At 42.4% G+C, this 22,194-nt stretch overlaps 1 protein-coding gene and 1 non-coding gene across 11 annotated transcripts in view; one reads left to right on the plus strand and one right to left on the minus strand.

Annotated features, from left to right (window-relative positions):
- LOC118676466 (androgen dependent TFPI regulating protein) overlaps nt 1-22,194 on the plus strand; it is a 113,437-nt gene that overhangs the window by 50,838 nt on the left and 40,405 nt on the right. For all 10 annotated transcript variants that reach the window (XM_036350455.1, XM_036350454.1, XM_036350447.1 and 7 more), the window contains one exon: nt 11,115-11,230. In XM_036350455.1, the coding sequence (XP_036206348.1) occupies nt 11,115-11,230 (116 nt within the window). The remainder of the gene's footprint in view (nt 1-11,114; nt 11,231-22,194) is intronic.
- Nucleotides 9,770-9,889, minus strand: LOC118677975. The gene has a single exon (XR_004974674.1). It is a non-coding gene; the product is annotated as a small nucleolar RNA SNORA28 (small nucleolar RNA).

The following is a 22,194-nucleotide window of genomic DNA, read 5'->3' on the forward strand; positions in this document are numbered from 1 at the left end:
TAAGGAAGAAGTGATGTTTGTTTTGATTTGTACTGTGTCTCAAGGATGGATGCTCTTTGGCAGAACCATTTTCAGGCTCACACTTGCCTCTGTTACTACCATTCCTAGATCTTAATTAGGTAACTGGGTACTCATGTAACCAAAGAGAGTTCTAAAATGCCACTGAATCAAGGAAGAAGGGTGGCAAAGGCTGCAATGAAGAAGGAATGAAGACAGCACCTCAGAGGCAACCAGATGAAAGAAAGGTGGTCAAAGGAAAAAGGGGAGTCCGTTAAAAACAGTCTCTTTCTATCTCTGTGAAATGTGTGAAAGGCCAATTACCCCCATTCTCTTCATTGCTGGGCTAGCATTGGCCCTGAGAGAGATACTTGATAATATCCAACCCAGGACTCCTACTGATGGACAAAGAGGCTTGTATGGGGTTCATTAGTGTATGTATGTGAAAAGTGAATCCAGGAATGGAACTCCATCAGTATTCTTTGGTGGCTGCCGTAGAAACTAACATTTTAACAGTAAAATAGTAATCAAGAGTCTTCTTATTATGAGGGCAGAATAAAAAACTCATAAAGGCAGGGGGGATTTCATTTCCCTTAATTGGAACAGATTTTACCAGTGAAAATTCAGATTTGAAAGCTGAAAACAAAACAAAACCTTTGTGCTCCTCCCCTCCTTCCCTTCCCCACCACTGAGTTTGGAAACTAAAAAGTGCATCATTTCAAAGAGGTCTTCTGGAGAGCCCGCCTAGCACAAATTGGTTGGGAATAAAGCATGTGTGTTTTCGGTGTCTCTCTGAAAACACATCTAGGAACTCATAAAGACCACATTTACTATACTGTGGTGGGAAGGAATTTTTTGACCTTTCAAGAAATTTTGTTTTGTTTTTCTTAAGAAGACCACGATAAGGAAGCGAGCCAGATTTCTTGGCAATGGGAAGGTTGTCTTAATGCCACAGGTTTGCATTCCCTGAAGTGTAGAGGGCTCTGAGCAAGCCAACTTGTCATCGACTTGTCCTGCATGTTGGTTCCTCACTTTCACACTTACAAACTCGTCCAGATTTCCGCCCACCCTTAGGTTTTATGGAACAGGTGGCAATGGTAGCCATGGAGACATATCCATGTTAACCTCCTAGCTTCAAGGGGCTCCATGGTCCAAGTCCAAGAATATTAGGAACAGGGTTTTGGAATCCAAAGATGCAGAGGACTGGATGAAGAATATGAGTGTCACCCTAGAGGTTCTAGGGCCTAGAAGGAAGAACGAGCAATGTGGGACACGAAGAGCAAACTCCTGTGTGCTCACTACAGTGTGCTTACCTCTAAAACAGCTGGGTGGTTGGTACTTATGTCCCTCAGGATGGCCTGTGGGAATCTGGCCCCAGCTCACACCCCCAGCTTTGCAGCCCAGCAGCCCAGCCTGGCACCCCGCCTTGGCCTGGCCTTGCCCCCTCACCAGGATGCTCCACTATCCTGCCTGCGGGGAAATCAGTCAGGTCCAGGGTCTCCAGCCCGGCTCCCTTAATGCCTGGAAGCCCAGCGGCAGCCCCGCCCTGCCCCTCTCCTCCATCACCACTGGTCGCCATCTGCAGGGCAATCGGTGGGGCAATCAGGCCCTGGCTCACACTGGCTGTGGCCTGGTGCCACCCACTCACCTGCTCCACCATCTCTCTGAGGTCCCACTCCCACTGGAGCCCATGGGGGCTGGCAGCGCCTCCACTGCTGTCTGCTGCCAGTGCCGCATCCTCAATGACCATCATGTTCTGTGCTACCCCCTGGTGGTCAGCACCCATTATAGCAAGCTGTCGAACTCCCAGTTAGACAATTTGCATATTAGGCTTTTATTATATAGGATACCTTTCCTTGATATTTGATTACATTTTTCTCAAAATATTCTCTTTCCTTATTTACCTTACTGCCAGATTTTATGACTACTCCTTGTCAATTATATTTGCAACATATTCTTTTGCCCATCACTTAAATGAGAGATTCTCAACTGGGATTGATTTTGCTCTCCAGGAGACACTTGGAAATAATCTGGAGACAGTTCTGATTGTCACAACTGAGGGTGAGTGGATGTTTTTGGCATCTAATAAGCAGAAGCCAAGGATGCTCTAAACATCCTACAATGCACAGGTAGCTCCCACAACAAAGAATTATCTATTCTACAACATCGGTAGTGTGGAGGTTGAGAAACTGGCTTAACTATTGCTGTTCCATAGTGTTTACTCTGAGATCCTTTATTCTTAACTCATACAATCTCTTAGGGTCCTCTCATCTACTGCCATAAAAAAAGAAAAGTCATATTTATACTCTGTTGGCTCCCAAATCTCTATCTTCAGATAAATTTATCTTCTGAACACCAAACTCATATCTACTATCCCAAGTGGCATCTTCAGTGTTATAGCCTACAGGAAGCCTTTGGTTTTATTTATTCCAGCAAGGAAAGAAAAAGGGGTTCATAATTGAAAAATTAATCTGTAATATATAGTGATCTTTTTTTAATAAAGTGGAATTACAATTAACTTTTATTTTGAGAGAACAAAACACAACTTAGTGACACTCTATGAGATAATAAGACACAGTTTGAGATGACACAAAAGCTGTTGAAGAGAAAGTCTTTTCGGTCAGAGAGATTTTACCTAGTGAGTGAAAGAGAAGTTGGTCTTTGCATTAAACAAGACCTTGTTCTCTTTCATTGTGGACTCCCAAATGCTTAACCCAGTGCCACCTGTTGATGTCTATCACTTCCAGAGCTTCCATTATAATGCTTTAAAACTAACTAGTCCTACTTCTGTAAGGCTACACCTAAGTTCAAATTCAATATTTTTTGAGTTCCAGGAACATATCTTACATACCTTTTAATTGCCTGGAGTGCTGAAACATAACCGCTTCTCATGAGATATGTGATGGATATTGAAGGGGGACATTTTTTCCTTTACATCTAGGTCCCTCTCTCAGCCATTTCCTCATCTAGTGTTAAGACCCACATGGTGAGCTCATGTGTTCCTCATATAGCCTGACCTATAGACTAACTCTGAATCAACCAATTATTTGCATTTGGGAAACTCACCAGTGAGTACCTGTCATTTCAGCACAGCAGTGGGTGAGTCCCTTTAGGAACTCCCTGGTGGGTCAGCAAGGGAAAGCTGGAGGCAGGAAGGAGAAAGGGTGGAAACTGGTCCATCATGGGATCGTCATGTGGGGAGTTTGGAACTTTTCCCCAGAGCTTATGCTTACAGGATGCTTTCCTAAAATACTGTTATCTCCCGGGGAAACCAGCTGTCTACACATTCTGAGTCCTTTATTCACATTGTAGTAAGATATCTGAGAGGAAGGGATGGTGCCCTGAGAGATGGTAGCTCTAAAGCAAGAACAGATTTCCTAGCTTCCCAAACTATCTCTTTCTTGAAAAGAACAGTCTTCGTCCTCCAACTTGAAGCAGTTTTCTAAAGAGCTGCCCATCTGTCTATGTCTTAAAAACAAGCCTCCTGTGTGCTATGTGCAGCCAGGCACAGAAGCACAGAGGAAGGGCGAATGACAGATTAATACAGGGGAGGGATATAAGAAGATATAAGAAGAGTAAAGCCTGGGGGTTTTCCACCTGGCCAAGTTCAGAAGGAAGGGTCAGAGGCCAGTGGGTCCCAAGATTAACAAAGAACAGCCTTTACTGGCTACATATCTTCCAGCTTCTGCAGAGTTGTTGGCTCCTGGATGCTGAAACCCCTTTATTGAGTCTGCAATTTAGTTGCCATGACATGGGCACCCAAGGGGTATTCCCAGTAGTCACATTTTCTTGCAAGTTTTCTGTGACCCACAACACCCCCTTTTCAGAATGTTAGAAGCAGAAATCTATAGCCATGACAAAGGGTAAATATGACCAGCCTGAAGTGGAACTGACTCTGTGACCCTGCTACTATGGATACAGCTGATGCATGGCTGCCCATCCCATTTGAATCTGGACTGCAGCTGTTGTCTCCTCATACCAGGATACTGGGTTATCTTCCCCAGCTATGCAGAAGAGCTCTCTATTCTTCCTCTTGTGCCCATTCTATTGTTTCATTGATTCATTCACTAATGCTACAGATATTAAGTGGCCAGAGTAGGTTAAGCACCATGCTAGGCACTGAGATGAAATGGTGATAGCCCTAAGCTTTTTTGAATTGTTTCCATTTAAAGTTTGTCCAATATTAGGTGAATGCAGTTATGTAATGCTGTGAGGGGGATGAGCACAGGGAGGTCCGGCCATGCCAGGGAAGGGCACCTGCTGGATGTTTCAGATTCTGTCCCAGAGTCAGTGATATGTGCTTATCCCTATAAGGTGAGAAGAAGGTAGTGAGGGGAGGGATAAGAGTCTATGTATCAGTGGTGAGAGAGGGTACTATGGATGGAGTGCAGATTAATCAGGAGGTAAGGGTGGGGTGAAGGCTGTAGGTGGGGTGTGGGCATGAAAGTAAGACAGGGCAGTTTACTAGTTCACTAGGGGCTCTGTAAACCATAGTAAAGGCTTAATTCTACTTTGCAATATAAAGGTTCAAATGAAGAAAATCAGTCAAAGAGCATTTATAAATCTGAGTTGGGAGGATGTCCTGAAAAAGTAAAGGAGAACTTCGACCTCAAATTGTTGATAATTTAATTCGGAATAGAAGAAAAATTACATGAACTTCATACGGTGAAAAATAAAACTGAATATAATTAAGCACTGAAGAGTCTAATGTAGACCAAAGGAGCTGTGGGAAGAACAGGAGAGTGAGCATCTCATACGAAGGAAGACAGGATGTGATGTGGGTATAATGTGGATGCAACATGGGCCTCAGAGGTAGCCGAAAGGGCTGGCACTCAGCTCCAAGAGGCAGGATGGTTTCTTTGATGAGAGTCTTTATCTGCAGTAAAAGGTTGTGACCATTACCACAGATTCTCTGGCTTCCTCCAAGCATTCAACAGCATCATCAACAGTGTGTAATACCTACACTCCCAGCTCCAAACACAGAATAAAATAATGGCTGTTGTCTGACTCACAAATGGGATAAACACTAAAAACGCTTGTGAAGGAAATAGTATTTCTCAAGTCCATCTACTGCTCTGATCATTACAAGGCTACATAAGTATACAATATTATCTCCCATTCAATAGATTGTGTTTAATTATTTTGTCTTGAGATTTTACAGCTTGTGGAACCAAGACCTCTGTGCTTGCTATGGGGACACAGTTGAGAGCACTGCCTACAATGACTTAATGTCCCTAAATGAAATACAATGGTAGAAATTTATTTGAGGCTTAATTAGGGGTAGAAAAAATTAGTTTCCCTTACAAAAAAAGAACTGTGTGCATTCCATCTCTCTCTTTTACTTTGGCTGTCGGGAAAGGTATTGTTAAATTTGAATCTCAATAATAGTGGACCGGCAGGTCTCTGGTTGGTGTATTTGTGTTTCAGTGCTCTCCTAGGTCTTGATATTCTTAAATATCTTCTCATGTTAATGTATGTGCTTTTGATTATAAGATGTGTCAAAGCTGAGACATATGGGAGAGAAGAATTACAGAATTGATGGGTGAAAAAAGGGAATTCTAGGGAAGGAAATAGGATAAAACACAAAGATTAAAGAGAAGACTGGTTTGAGTTGAAAAGAGGGAGTCTGTGAAGATACTGTGGAAGCTGAGAGAGAGATGGGATTAGAGAAGGAGTATAGGCAGAGGACAGAGGCAACAGGGAGCCACAGGAAGTTTTGGAGCAGGGAGTAGCAACATGAAACTTGCTTTAGGAGGTTGGTCAAATTGCAATGTTGAGTTTGTACCAAAATAGGGGAAAACTAGGGAGGTGGTTTTGGGGAAGGTTAAAGAATAGACAGTTATGAGAAGAATTTGAAGGAAAAAGTGAACCACATTTGGTTATAAGAAGTAAAGGAATGAGTTAGTGATTATATAAGGTGTCTAAGGCTGTTATTATTGCCAAGGAATCATTACTACTCCTCTGCAGTAAATGAAACTATTGGTTTTTAACTTCTGTTTTTGAATATTTAGCAGGCTGGGCTGAGTCAGCTACGTACATAGACTATGGAGATCAAAGAGAAGCCTGTCACTTTTCTGTAGTTGGTTTATCTTCCCAATCCCTCCTCCCAGGCATTTGAACATTGGCTCTTTAATTATAGTGGTGCCCAGCCTATGCACTTGAGTTCCTAGAAAGTGGAAAAGGGAATTTTTACAAATTCAATTATCTTCTAAACTCTAGCATTTAAGTTAAAAAAAAGAGCCCCCTGCAGGTAGTGTAAGAGAGAGAGAGAGAGAGAGAGAGAGAGAGAGAGAGAGAGAGAGAGAGAGAGAAATCCCCCCTAGAGATATAAGCAATTTAGCTTATATTTACATTCAGGGTTGCCATATTTCAGATTGAAAGCAAAATTGTACCTTTAATAACATAGGAACTATAGAGAATATACTAGTAGATGGCTGGAGGCAGAAACTACAGTAAGATAAGGTGCTAAGGAGTGAGGTAAAAGTTTTTAGCTGGCAAAAGGACGGTATTATGAAAAGCAGAGATTGTGTTACAAGGATTTACAAAACAACTATTACTGCATGTAGTTTTCAGGCTTAAGGAACATGATCCACAGTGTAATGACAAGCCTGGTAAAATAGCATTCTATTAAGGTTGGTTTTGCCTTTGTTTTCATGCCTGTTGTATTTACGTTTAAGTTTTAATTGATGTTTTGACCATGTGTCTGGCCCTGAGGAGATTGTGAAGGCTTTCATTTTTAAAATAAATTAAAAAGTGACATATTTAATATACACTAAGCAAAAATACCCTCCTTAACATACCCAGAAATCAGATCTTGTTGGTGCAATAAAACTTGATTTAAAACTTTCTACCCATGAGCACCATAAACCTAAGACATTATCGTAGAGACTTGGGGAAAGGACATCAATTTGGGAAGAGGCAATGGGAGAAATTAATTCTCAGATCCAAGTGTTGCCTGAACAGGGGAAGGAAGAAGACAGATGCAAATATGAAGTGGGCAACATGTAAGTTCGTTAGAAACAGTAATGAATGAGAAAGTCTCTCAATGACCAGTCCAAGAAGGTATAAACTGTTTTGTTTATCTTAGTCAACTCAACCCAATAGCTAGTTCAGTAAAGAAATGAAATAGAGGAAAGAGACAGAAATCATATTTTAAATGTTACCTGATTTTTAAAGTGTGGAGGCTCCTGAATTTCTCCCACTGGCGAAAATCAGGTGCTTTTGTTCCCCCAAGAATCTTAGAGATAAGAGTGTGACCATCCTAGCCTATTGATTCAATACTGGAGCCTGGATGACAATGATGAGCTGTCGGCTCCATGGGTTATCTCAGTGATTAAGCCTGGCCTCTTGCAGAAGAGCCAGGCAAATGCATCCTATTGTAAGTTTAGCTTCATATACCGGGAAGCTGTTTATAGCAGCTACTTACCTACTGGTATGAGTTGAGTCAAAGTAAGTGCTCGTTCTTTTCCATGTTGCCACTCCTGTAACCTTGTAAGAATTTTCTATGGGCTGGTAAATTTTAGTACTTATCTACAAAGCTATTTTGCAACCAGGGACTCTAAATGGCAATTATTATACTAATGCTTAAATCAATATTTCATGCTTATAATTCTGTCTCTAATATATCCAAATGGAAGCAGGCATTACACCAAGGACGGGAGAAAAGACATACTTTAGTAAAGAAGGATGGGAAAAGAACAACACTGTCCTTTGAACCGATGCTTTTAAAATGAGATATTTAAAGAAAAATCTACCAAAATGATGTCTTACTTGACAAGGAAAGATAGCTTCCTCCATCCTCTCTGTTTACACACATTATTGTTTCAGCCCATGGTGTTTTGTTTACTTTGGAAAGAAATATTTTACCCCCTCTGAGATAATTAATTTTTGTCAGCTTCACTGTTTATAAGGGAAACTGAGAAACTGTTAATTGAAATACAGAATGAGTCACTGTTTTCAGCAATTTTTGGCAGCATTCTAATTTGTGTCAATCCCAGCCTAATTATTAGATTCTTTTGGAAGTAGAAAGCATATTTGATTTTTCTCTTACTGAATTGTTTCTTCCTCTTTAAAAAAAAATATGCTGCCTGACAAAGGTTATGTAATTTATATCAACATGAGGTGACATACCAGTACATTTGAAATACCACAAGGTTTAGTGCGTCATGCTTGGCTCTTCACAGTAGCTAAATATTTAGAAAGCTCACAGAATGTGGTCTTCCTCCTCCCCTCATTTCTACTCCCTCATTTCTACCTCCAGCCCAGCCAAAAACTGTGGTTCTTTTAAGGACCTTTTAGTAGGTATTAAGCTACAGTATATGGCCCATCACTAATGACATCACTGAAGTAAGCTTCCCAGAGTCATCAGGGAGAATTCACTTGGAAATTCAATTGAATGTCACTTGCAAAGGGCAGGCCCCTTGAAGAGGTGACCAGTCATGCATCCCTGAGTTATCTGTTGTGAAAGCATTAATCACTGTGAACTCATTTTCTCCTAATGCAGACACAGTGCATTGTTTCACAGGAATTCTGTTCCAAATAATCATTAATGTAGAGAGCAGAAGCTGCTGCCAGTGGACAGTGCTAATAAAATCTGTCAGAGCAAAGGCTGGTATAATGGGACTGTTAATGGTTGCTAACAGGAGTTGGATCTTTCCTGGCTGTGGCAGAATGAAGGCAGGTGGAGAGGCAGGGGCTTTGCTGGAAGGACAGCCCTATCTCTCACCTCCTGAGGTGGCCTCTGGGGAAAAAAAACCCAAACAAAACACGTCATGTCTGTCACAGCATTGCCAGGGCTCTGAAGCTGGGAGCACAGGTGTCAGCTGGGGGCTGAGGAGGGAGTCATGGGATGACTGTGGGGATGGCTTTGCTACCACAGCCTCCTCCTATGGGTCAGGGTGCATCCGGGCACCGGGTGCTGTGGGCATCCCAGAACTTTGCCTCTCCCTCTCCACATTGGGTCAGCAATGAGAGAAGAATGATATCACAGTAAGGGCAATCACAGCTAATGTTCACTACAAGTCTCCTGGGCCAAGGGGCCAGTCCTTTCCATGCACGTTTCTCAGTCCTCAGAGCAGCACCCCTAACACGTGTGCATTAGTTATTACCCCATTTCACAGCCGAGGAAGCGGAAGTTCAGAAACCAGTCTGGGGCCAGATTCAAAAGTCGTGCCTTTAAATATCATGTTCCTTTACTGGAGGGAGAGACACAGAAGCTATAGCCTAAAATCAGACTGAAACAGGAGGCAAGGTGTGACAGTGCACCTGGCAGTCTTTCCATTTGCATATCCAACCAGTCAGGAGGTTCAGGACCAGCTTTGGACAGATTATATAAAAGCTATGGCTTGTACCAAAGGCTGTTTCTCTAGGCTTTGCTACTAAAATGTTGGCTCTCAGGTCCTTAAAGAGGCCTGACTGCCCTGTGCCACCCAACAGCAGCCTTGACTGGGGGCCCCCAGGAGGCCCTCTCCGCCCAGTAACACCCTATGCTTAAGACTTGTTCCTTCTCATCCCAACACTTGTCTTGTTTCCTGTCATCTAAATGTCTTTTTAAAATTTATTATTATTTTAAAAATAATAATATCTAATAGTGTTAGCATTTTACAGTTTTTACATTTCTGTCATTCCTCTTTCATCCCTCTTGCATCCATAGCCTTTTCCTGCAAACCCTATCCCATTCCCATTCCTGAGTCCCAAGGCATCGATGTCAGCACCTTGGTTAAAGTAGTCCCTGGGGCTTAGGAAGGCCACAGCGCCTGCATGACCATGCTCCACTGTCTAAGTCTGTATAATGGCTTCTCTCATAGAGGAGAGAGCACTGGAATAGGTTAGACTTTGTTGCTATCGCCAGCTCAAATTGTGTCATCTAAAGGTCTTGATCTGACTGTACCTTAGTTAGGTCAGATAAGGCAAGAGGAAGCTACTGCCTCCTGGGGCTGCCTCTGAGCACAAGCATAATGGGATGGACAGCAAAGGCCTTCCAGAGCATAGCTGGGCATGGAGCATGGTCATGCAGGCGCTTTGGCCTTCCTAAGCCCCAGGGACTACTTTAACCAAGGTGCTGACATCGATGCCTTGGGACTCAGGAATGGGAATGGGATGGAGTTTGCAGGAAAAGGCTATGGATACAAGAGGGATGAAAGAGGAATGACAGAAATGTAAAAACTGTAAAATGCTAACACTATTAGATATTCCCAATAAGCACAGAGTATGGCAGAAGGGCAAATTTAGTTCCCAGATCAGTTCCCACAACCAAGATGGGAGCAGACCTCTGTAGTCTTTCCACCTGAAAACACCACTATTACTAAAGGCTTATTTCCTTGATTGCATTATTTTAAAAACATGTTAAGGGTTTGAAAGATGTGAGAGAAGACAGATGGTTATGAAGGAGAGGGTTAAGCAGGGAAGGAGTGGGGAGGGCATAGCGGGTTTTGGAGGGAGTCTCACACCCCCTCCCCACAACACCTGCCCCATCAATAGGAAGGTTACATGGCGCCAAGTGCAATGAGGAATGCAGAGATGGGCTAAGACGTGTTCTCTGGCCCCCAAGATCTTACAAATACACATCACAAGTGCTAGACTGCATGGCACAGGATATAAATGCAGTTAGATTGGGCGAAAGCAATTAGCAAAAGGAAAATTCAGCGACAGCATCATGGAAAATTGCACTGGCTGTGAGAACATAGATGAATGTGAATACAGTACAGGGAGAGAAGACACGTTTCGCACAGTTGAGGAATGAACGGGAAGTGTGAAGGTGGGAGCAAGCATGCTGGGTACAAAGAATAATGAAGGAAACAGCCTTGTTTCAGTGGAGGAGTGAGTGTGTGTGCATGCATGCACGTGTGTGTATTAGGAGAAGGAAGCAGCAGGCAATAAACAGGACAAGATTGGGCAATGGCACATTAAAAAGAACCTTGGTAGCCAGACAAAGGAGTTTGGATGCATATGATAAGCAAGAGAGAGCCACTGGAGGTCCTTGGGCATCTAAGGAATACGATCTCAGTTTGGGAAAGTTTCGCTGGTAGTTGTGGAAAAAGTAGACGGGAGGGGGAAGAGAGAATTAGAAACACTAGGAAGCTGAGGCACTGCCATGACTGCCATATTTCCTCCTGCAGCACACGTTCATACTCCCCTTTTCCCTGGTTGAAGTCATCCTCAGGCCACACTGCTATCCATTGAAGAAGAATGGACTCACCTTGTTGGCTGCTGCGAGTCTTGCTTACATTTGCAGGTAAGAATTGCAGAGAGAAAACCATCTTCAGCTTGTCATTCAAACTTCTGAGGAATATTCCAGAAGCATACTGTTCTATAAGACTGCCTTTATATTGAGTTAATGGGGGATTTAGCCATCTTTAAGTTTTCAAGTAAAAAGAATTTTGATTGATTTTGATACTCATGGACACATCACAGCAAAAGAATACACAGCTAGCACAATACACACACACATACACACATGCAGCAAGTCACGAATTCCTCTCTCCTCATGAAGAATTAGTCATTGCAAAGCTACTACACATGTTACTTTCCCAAGGAAAACCTTGATCTTTGGTTCCACTTGCAATTAAATGTTTGAATAGCTGAATGACCCAAGGCATCTAAATATATTCTTTCTAAAAAGGCACATGACAGTTGAGCATGCTAGGTGTGTTCCATTCCTGTTGCCTGCATCATTATGGGTTTATTTGCATCAACATCTGGCACTAGAGCTCCTAGAGGGCATTTGGGCAATTGCCCAGGGGCTTGCAGAACAGCCTCATGGAGTCATGCAAGCTCATTTAAGCAGCTGGCCTAGATTTTATCATTCAACCACCTGGCAACACTAATTCTCAGAAATACTGCCCAGTGATCTGTAATCAAGGGGAAGTGCTTGGTCTTCCACCCAGTGAGTGGAAACCCCTTTCCATTTTAGAGCCTTCTCATCCACGCCATGCTTTTACTGAAAGAGGCATGCCAAGCATACTGCCTGCATATCAGAAGCTAATCATGATGTTCTGTCTCTAGTCTAGACTCACATAAACTATTCATATCTGACAAGCTGGGTAATCCCCCAATCCCTATGTTGGGGGAAGTTTAATGGAATACAGTGCCCTGTCAGAAACAGAAGCCAGAAAGAGAACACGTTCCACAGGGGCTTGGGCCCCTCGTGCCTGCTCCATGGGCTTCATGAACCTTTGTCTTAGAGCAAGTAACCTTCATGCCAGAACTACTCAGATAATGGTTCCTTCCTTGCCTTTCTTTCCCTTTTCTGAAGCCTGCTCCTCCCACCCTCGCACCCTCTTTCCCTGAGTGCCCAAAGTCTTCCTTGCTTCCCCTGTCTTAAAGAAAGAACTTGCTCAGTCAATCTAACCCAAGATTCCAGTGATCTACATTGTTCTCCAGCCTGGGGCCTTTGCATTTTAACAAAGGTCATATTAGAGAATAATGCTTAAGTTGGGGACCTACTGGTAGTTGATGTTGGGAGCCCTGTGCTGGGAAGGATTCTCAGGCCCTACCAAAAGAAAATTGTGTTAGCACTTATTGTTATTGGCCAATAGCATGAAAATGGAGAGTAACAAGATATATGCCATGTATTTGCCAAATCTGCCTTAACTCAAAGGAATAAACCCCTAAATAAATCCCGGGTTCCAAGATGGGGTAAGAGTATGTATCCATAATGTTATGTCTGTTGTATGCCTTGGGAAGAAGAAAGGCAGTAGCTGGTTGATTATATACATGCATTTCTATACTCTGTTTTCTTTGGTTTGGTTTGGTGGACTTCAATCTTATTTACTCTTTCTTGCCAACTATAACTTCTGGAGTTCATATATAAGATAATACTTTTGATCTATTAACTTTTTCTACCTAAGAACTTGGAAGCTGATCATTGATCCTCAAATCTGACCCCAGAAACCAAGAACGTGCAAAAGCACCACGGCTACTAGCATTTGGGGGGAAATTGCAGTGGTCGTAAAAGATGAGAAACAGCAGTCAAGACGGCTTGGCTTGTTGGTGCCTGGGCATGTGTTCCGACAATGCAGAGAACTGGGCGGTTGGGGAGAAGAGGTACAACAAGTTGGGGGTGGGGGTTAGGTGTGAGTACGTCATAGGTCCATTCAGTTATTCACTGTGCTGAGTTAACAAGGACACAGGAATGTACAAGATACCATGCTTCCTCTCAGGGCTTTCTGGGAGAGAAGAACGTACACACACAGTGGGAAGACAGGATGATGAGACTGTAATAGGGGTAAGCACAGGGCATTGTGGGATGCTGAGGACTGTCTTCTTAAGAAAAGAATGTGTAAGCTGAGGCCCAAAGAATGAGTAGGAATAAGTCAAAAGAGGAATAGAAAAGACCTTTAGGCAGAGGGATCAGCATCTGTGAAGGGCTGGAGGAGCTGAGGGTGTGGCTGAATTGCAGGACAGGGTAAAGCTAAATCATGAATTCACATCAATGTGTTTGGCCTTTTAAAGTAGAGGGATTTTCTGTGGAAAATTTTTTAAGCAGAGGAATAAAATGATGTGGCTTAGGTAAGAAAGATGATTAAAAAGTTGATTTTGGCTGGAGTGTGAAAATTAAGGAGAAAAGCACGAGAAGACCAGTTGGTGGCATTTGTGAGACTTGGTAGTAGCCAGTTGATGGCATTATCAATTAATTTCAAATATAATTAGAGAAGGTGGGTGGGATAAGGAGACTTAGAGACCACCTAGCATTGGAGACCTGAAGCCTCAGCGGGTTCAATGACATGCCCAAGGGCATAGGGCCAGGGATAATCAAAGCTGTGACTTAAATGCAGGTCTATTTCCAAATCCAGTTCTCTTTCCACTCTATGCACATGGCCAGGTATTTGTTCAGCTCACTGCATGTGCAAAACATATTCTTCTAAGTGCTGCAGGGGTGGGTATGCAAAAAAGCTTAACATGGTTCCTGCTGTCTAAAAGCGTTCATGATGTAGTGTCCAGCGCTGTGCTTGTGATGGGAAAGTGATGCAATGGAGCAAGTGGGAAGCACCAGCAGAAATGTGACTGGGTGCACCCAGTGATTTGGGTTTGGACCTCCTTATTAATGAAGCAGTAAATCAGCATTTGGTCCATCAGGCCCCTTTATTCCTAGACTAAATCAAATGCACCTGTATGTGGCCATGTTATGCTGCACCACTGACTGAAGCTTCCCTATTTCTGTCCATTCCTTGGTTAAGGGAGCGCAGACTCTTTGCTGCCTGCTGTCTCCTCCCTTGCACAATGCTCAGAGGCCCATGAACCTTCATGGCCACAGGTGGCCATCAACAAGCTCCACAAACTGTGGATATCCATGGAGATGTTTTGGGGAAGTGGCTGTGGGTCAGCTGTTAGGCGTGCCTGTTTGGATGGTCAAATAGGGAACCGGTATAGCAGAAATGAGGTCAGGAATATGGGCCCGGGCCAGACAGAGCGTGAGAAACAAACATGAGTCAGAAAAATGGCAATAATTCTGAGCCAGGGAAGCATTTCACCGCAGAAATCACATCACAATGACCTAAAAATAATTGCCGAGACCGTGGGGACTGCCTTACATGTGGAACTTGCTTTTTGTTATTTTTCAGATTGCAAAATTGGAGGCTGGCCCCTAAGTGGGAAAATAAAGCTTTGCAAAGTAGTAATAACTGCAAATCTTTCATTTCCTTTGGAAAGCATTAGTCACCTATAAATGTGGTAGCTCACTCACTCCTCCCTTCTCTCTCACCTCAGAATACCTCACCTAGCTCTCTCTGAGGCCATGGCGAGGAACAGGAAAATACAAATGTTCCTACTGCTGGCTCTTATTCATTCTCTTTTTGAACAAATATTTCCCCTAACACAAGGCTGGTCTTGCTGGGAAAAGCAAAGTTATATAAGGCTAACCCAGCCTGTAGGGGTTTTGTAGTTAATAGGGGGAGATTAGCTGTGCACTCAAATTATAAGACACACAATGGGAAGTGATAAAATGTCAGAACAAAAACAAGGAGCCACAGAAACATGGAGGAAGAAGTGGTTATGTCTTGCTGGCCAGTGTGGAAAAGGTGTGCATTGGGTCTGGGTCCTGAAGGACTGGCTGGATTAGAGCTTCAAAAAATGGGAGAAAGTAGACAACACAGCACAGTCCCAAGGCCAAAGGAGAACAGGGCACAGGACAATGGTCAGCAATTTGCTCTTACTGGAAGAAACTGAAAGGAAATCACACTGGAACTGCCCTCTTAAGGAGGCTTGTGGATGGCAGGCTAAAAGCGAAGACATAGTTTAGGCAATGTGAGATTTGATTGCCACTGTTGTTTATTTCTATGGCATGGAGGTGGGAGTGAGAGGTATTAGTGACATGGCCAGAAAATTATGCTTTCAAAAGGTATCTTGACAAGAGTGATTAAAATGGGTTGGGATGATGAGACATAGGAAGCAAAATAGAATAAACCAATATACAAATAAAAGTTATCTTGAACATTCTTTCCATGTAGCTTAATCACATTGTTTTGTTCTTTGTCCATGGTTTTTTCATAGTCCCAATGTCATACCAGGTCCAAGTGCTCAGAGCACCGACCTTTACGGAGTTCTAATAATCCAATGAATGCCCACACATGCCTGTGTGGTGCACAGTCCTGGAAACTGCTCTCCTGCACAGGCCGTAGAGCCACAACACCTAGTGTTCTGGGCCCAACATCACTTGGCTCCGCTTTAGGGTTAGTACTCCACCCCCATTGCTAACAATGCCACACTACCATTGCCCCTACGATGGTAGAAATAGAACAGTGCTGCTGGCCACTGCCACAGCCCCAGCTGGCCTGGAGGATATCACCACCTTGATATTGGTAGACCAGAAATCTGCTTGTGCCCTAGTATTTCTGCTAGTGTGCAAGGTATTGCATGCCCAGTGCAACTGTTGCACAGATATGCAGCCATAAGTCAGCCTTGGGGAAGATATTTGCAAAATCACTTCTCAATAACAGTTTGTATGAGATGAGATAGATGATTCTTTTCTTCTATACTGTGCTTACTGAGGTGACGACCACACCTGGCAGGGTGCCTGGTACCTGGCAGGTTTAATAGTCCTCTAAATTACTGCACCCATTTACACATACACACTTCTACGTACAGACATCATATCCCCAGAATATCTTAAAAAATGCCAGAGGGCTGGGCTAAGCTGATTTCCAGGGTCAGCCACCTGGCCGTATCTAGCATTGACCATACTCTTCTACTCCCACTAGTGCAGCGGTTCTCAACCTGTGGGTCACGACCCCTTTGGCAGTCGAACGACCTTTCACAGGGGTTGACTAAGACCATCCTGCATATCAGATATTTACATTACGATTCATAACAGTAGCAACATTACAGTTATGAAGTAGCAACGAAAATAATTTTATGGTTGGGTCACAACATGAGGAACTGTATTTAAAGAGCCAGAAGGTTGAGAACCACCACACTAGTGCATTATGTGAATTCTCTCCCAGAGCCAGTTACCCTTTCCTGAAATATGACCTCCTAGGGTCATCTACTAGTAGATACTGCATAGTTTTATAACCTCAGATTTTCATGGGGATCAGAATCCCAGCCCCATTTATCCAAAGGGCTCCTTAGCTCTCTTGTAAATTAATATATGAAAATAAATATAAAAATGCCACACAGCTTCCCTTGTTATCAATGTTTGGGGTCCAGGCTAGCCAGCATGAATATTGAAGAGGGGTGGGAGCGAAGGGCTAGAAGAGGAAATGGCTATCTATGTTTCTTACCCTTTCTGTTCAAGCCTCAGTTCCTACTCACCCAAAATGCCTGTTATAGAAATTAGAAATAAGGACAACCTGAAGAGGGATACAGCTGTGCAATCAGGAATGAGGGACATGCCTGAGATTCATTGTTGAAGTAACAGAAGGTTCTATGGATTGATTGGATGTAGCAGGCAAATAAAAAGGAAAATATCAAAGATAATTCTTAGAATTTTCAGCCAGCAGTCTGGAAAGACAGTGATTCCATTAATAGATGTAGAGAAGTTAGGAAAGAAATAGTTTTGGGTATAGGTAAAAAACTCAGTTTAAAAATCCCATATCTATGTCTCATTTCAAAAGATTCTGATTAAATTGGTTCAGGATATGTTCTGGGCATCAGAATCTTAAAGCCCCCAAGGCAACTTAATCATCAGTCAAGGCTGAGAACCACCTACTCAGAGGAACTTCCATCTGGTTAATCAAACCTGGCTGCAGAGATCCAAAGAGTTTAACCCTCCTGGTGAGATGAGATTGCTGGAGTAGTGAGAGGAGGGGGGAAGGGAGGAGGAGGAGGGAAGAGAGGGAGAGAAAGAGAAGGAAAGGGAAGAAACATGGGAAGAGAATGCTAGGGAAATGCCCTCATCTAAGGGACAGGAGGTGTAAGGGATCAGCAAAGTAGCAAAGAATAATCAGATGGTAGAAAATCAGGAATATACAAGAACCTCATAGCCAGAAGGGAATGTTCCAGGGAGGGGTTGGTAACAGTTTTAGATACTATAAAGAGCTTGCCATCCCAACTCTCATTATTGCCAGCACTTTCAACATCCAAGTAAACTGACAGTTCAGCATCAGAATTTCTTTTCATTCTATCTATCTATCTATCTATCTATCTATCTATCTATCTATCTATCTATCTATCTATCTATCTATCTATCTATTATCATCTGTATATATATATATATATATATATATATATATATATTTATATATCTATTTATCTACTTACTTTTGCTTCACCTAAAATTTATTGAACATAACGTAACTCATTACAGGAATTTATTTTTTGAGACAATGGTAGAAATTCACAACTTAATGTTAAAAATCAGATTGAATTTTTGTAGCTATTAAAGCTAGAGGTTGTTTTTAATATGTCATTATTTATATTTGGCTAAGAGCATTTTGTATGGGATGAATAGAAAGCCTGGGAAGGTCGGTGAATTGAGGTGTGACAAGGGGGTGGGGTTCATTGGCTGCAATAGACTAAAGCTCCATGCTGTGGAATCCCTAGGTCACCCATTCTCAGGGATATTCTCATTGTGAGAATTCTTCTGCTAATTTGTTGAATTCATTTGCAAATGTAAATGCAGGCTGTGCTTGCCTCTGGCCTTAGATGCAGACATGACCCTCTCACATGTTTATGTATAAAGTCAGCATGAAACGTGAGACAAGAGGGTCTTTATTCTATTTATTCTGCTGGGCTAGAAAGATATGACATGAGGGTTAACACTTTAAGAATGAAGATACTCAAAGCCCACAAAATTCCTAGCTATCTAGTAATCTCTAACTCACAGACTTCCACTATTTCTCTATTGATAAGACACAGAAAATATGCATTTCATGATAATCATTTGACGCTACAAGATGAAGGATGAGAAGACTGTAAGATTGACTTTGGCTACCAATGTGTGCTGCCCACCCTGGCTCACATAGAATCGCATGGCAGACAGTTCCAGAAGGACATATATTATTGATATCTCAACTGAGGGTCAGAGCCATTGGCCTCTGCAAAGTATTAATAAAGTAAACATCAGATTAACTAATTTGGAAGGCTCCTGGGTACATTTTCCAGTTTCAAAGGCTGTGGAGCTCTTGTTGGGTTGGGCGGCTGATAGCTGTCTAGAGCAGCCACAGTGGACAGCAGTTGAAAGGGAGATGCTAATAGGGCCATCCAAACAGCCATTCATTTAAAAACATAAAGAACTTGCTGTGTTCCGGCATTTAGGAAGCTGATGTGTATAACAGACATGACCCCTGTCTCACTAGCTTCCAGGCTCGTGAGAAAGAGTCAAATAAGCAAAACGGCTAAGTTCATGGTAGAGGAAGCATGTGGCATAAGAACCTAATAGAAGGGAGTTAAAGGATATTCAGGAAATCTTTTCTAGAGAAATTGAATTTTAAGCTGAGCCTTGAAGCATGAGTATGATTCAGCCAAACCCAGAGCAAGGAGAAGTATGTCCCAGGAGGTGAAAAGGTCAGAGGTGTTCCAAGCAGAGACAGCAGCACAGGTGAAGGTCTAGAAGCTGCAGACCTTGGTTAGTTCAAGAAACAGAGAGGGCCCTTCTGGCATGGCTCAGTGGTTGAGTGTTGACCTATGATCCAGGAGGTCATGGTTCGATTCCCAGTCAGGGTACATGCCTGGGTTGCAGGCTCGATCCCCAATGTGGGGTGTGCAGGAGGCAGAGCATCTCTCATCATTGATGTTTCTTTCAATCTTTCCTCTCTCTGTCTCTCTGAAATCAATTTAAAACATAGAAATAATAATAATAATAATAATAATAATAATAATAATAATAAAACAGAAAGAGATTCAATATGGATGGACTGCAGATCTGAGAGTGGATGGGTAAGCAGGGCAAGGCCAGGTAGGCTGGGTGAAGGAGCTTGGATATTTTCCTAAAGCAGCAGGGATCCACTGGAATCGGGGGTCTGCCATGAACACATCTCTCTTTTAGAAAGAGTATTGGATTACTGGTGGCCTAGGGTGTGGAAAGTGAATTAAAGGGAGCAAGAAAGCACAGTGAGAAGACAATTACAGAAACCCAGGTGGGATGAAGGAGCCTAGACTGAAATCATGGAATGAGTGCACTGGAGAAACATTTAGATGTGGTTTGATGGGATCAAACCTGAGGCTCAGGAAAAGCTGACACTGACTGAGATAGAGAACAATGACATTCAGTTTTGGACCTGCTAAGCTAGTTCTTCCTCCCTCCCTCCCTCCCTTCCTCTCTCCCTCCCTTCCTCCTTCCCTCCTTCCCTCTCTGTCCCCTTCTCACCTCATCCTTCCCTTCCTTCTTGCCTCTCTTTCGCCCACCCTTCTTCTCTCCCTCCCTCCCTTTCTTTCCTTCCTTCTTTCCTCTCCTCTTCTCTCTTATGCCCCTCCTCCTCTCCTCCTCTTCCTGTTCTCTCCCAGCTTCTCTCCATCTCCATTTCTCTCTCCCTCTCTCTCCTTTGAACATATATTCAGGCAAGCCATAAAGAAGCAATACCAACTGAGTGACATCTCCTCACTCAGGCCTCTCTGCTCACTGCCCTTCCTTAAACAACTGCATTCTTGCCTGATATTCTATTTGTGTTCTCATTACTTTTCTCACTGTCAGTTAATACACCTATAACTTTCTTTGTGCTTTTTCTGTGAAAGTACAGACTTCCTTATCTTACTTCAGAAACTTTCCTTCCAGAACTTTATGCTGAAGGAAACAAAAATGAAGTAAATAAACAGAAACTTTCCAGGCCTGTAGGGCAATGTCCTTGTTTGTAGACTATCTTATGTAAATGTGCATGGGAACTAGCAAGCCCGAATTTCAAGTATATAAAGTAAACAAAGTGAACTAATTCTAATGATTAGAATATATTCAGATGTCCTATTAAGCCCAAACTCCTAACCCTAGTTCCGCGGGGCTATCTACTTCTTGTCCCTTACACCTTCCAACAGTGGAATCCTGTGAATGTGCATCCCATTGACATGTGTTTCAGAAGGATATTCGTAGCACTCCTTTCCTCCAGGAATCGAACCATGACCTCCTGGTTCATAGGTTGACGCTCAGCTACCGAGCCACACTGCCAGGCCTGATGCCTCCTTTAAAATTTTCTTTTTATTGTGGTAAAATACACATAACATAAAATTTTTCATTTTTAACCATTTTTATGTATATAGTTTGGTGGAATCAAGTACATTCTCATTGTTGTGCAGCCATCACCACCATCCATCGCCAGAACATTTTTCTTCCCAAACTGAAAATTCTGTCCCCATTAAACAGTAACTCTCCATTTCCCCCTCCCCCAACCAGCCACTGGCAACCACCATTCTGCTTTGTGTCTCTATGAATTTATGACTTTAGGTACCTCATAAGTGGAATCATACAATATTTGTCCTTTTGTGACTGGCTTGTTTCACTTAATATTCTCAAGGTTCATTCATGTTGTAGGATGTGTCAGAATCTCCTTCCTTCTCAAGGCCAAATAATATTCCATTGTGTGTAAATGTACCACATTTCATTTATCTGTCCATAGTTGGACTCCTGGGCTGCTTCTATGTTCTAGCTGTTGTGAATAATACTGCTAGGAGCATAAGTGTACAAGTATCAATTTGAGTCCTTGCTTTCAATTCTTTTGGGTATATACCCAGAAGTGGAATTGCTGGATCATACAGTAAATCTATGTTTAATTTTTTTGAGCAGCTATCATATTGTTTTCCACAGCAGTTATACCATTTTACATACTCATCAATAGTGCACAAGGGTTCTAGCTTCTCCACATCCTCTACAACACTAACATTTTCTGCTGTTTTGATAGTAGCCATTCTAATGGGTGTGAAGTGGTATCTCATTGCAGTTTTGATTTGCATTTCCCAAATGATTAATAATGTTATAGAGAAATGCAAATCTTTTCATGTGATTGTTAGCCATTTACATATCTTTTTTGGAGAAGTGTCTATTCAAATCCCATGTCCATTTTTAATTAGGTTGTTTGTTGAGTTGTAGGAGTTTTTTATGTATTCTGGATATTTTTTTTTAATAATTAAATCTTTATTGTTCAGATTATTACATTTGTTCCTCTTTCCCCCCCCCCCCATAACTCCTCTCCTTCCAGTTCCCACCCCACCCTCTGCCCTCACTCCCCAACCACTGTCCTCATCCATAGCTGCACGATTTTTTTCCAGTCTCTTCCCATATCCCCCACACCCCTTTTCCCCCCAAGAATAGTCAGTCCATTCCCTTTCTATGCCCCTGATTCTATTATAATCAACAGTTCATCCTGTTCATCCGATTATTCATTCACTTGATTCTTAGATTCACTTGTTGATAGATGCATATTTGTTGTTCATAATTTGTATCTTTACCTTTTTCTTCTTCTTCCTCTTCTTAAAGGATACCTTTCAGCATTTCATATAATACTGGTTTGGTGGTGATGAACTCCTTTAGCTATTCCTTATCTGTGAAGCTCTTTATCTGACCTTCAATTCTGAATGATAGCTTTGCTGGATAAAGTAATCTTGGTTGTAGGTTCTTGGCATTCATCACTTTGAATATTTCTTGCCATTCCCTTCTCGCCTGCAAAGTTTCTGTTGAGAAATCCATTGATAGTCGTATGGGTATTCCTTTGTAGGTAACTGATTTTCTTTCTCTTGCTGCTTTTAAGATTCTCTCTTTGTCTTTTGCTCTTGGCATTTTAATTATGATGTGTCTTGGTGTGGTCCTCTTTGGATTCCTTTAGTTTGGGGTTCTCT

The sequence above is a fragment of the Myotis myotis genome, unplaced genomic scaffold (genome assembly GCF_014108235.1).
Source record: "Myotis myotis isolate mMyoMyo1 unplaced genomic scaffold, mMyoMyo1.p scaffold_m19_p_2, whole genome shotgun sequence".
In the NCBI taxonomy this organism is placed as follows: Eukaryota; Metazoa; Chordata; class Mammalia; order Chiroptera; family Vespertilionidae; genus Myotis; species Myotis myotis.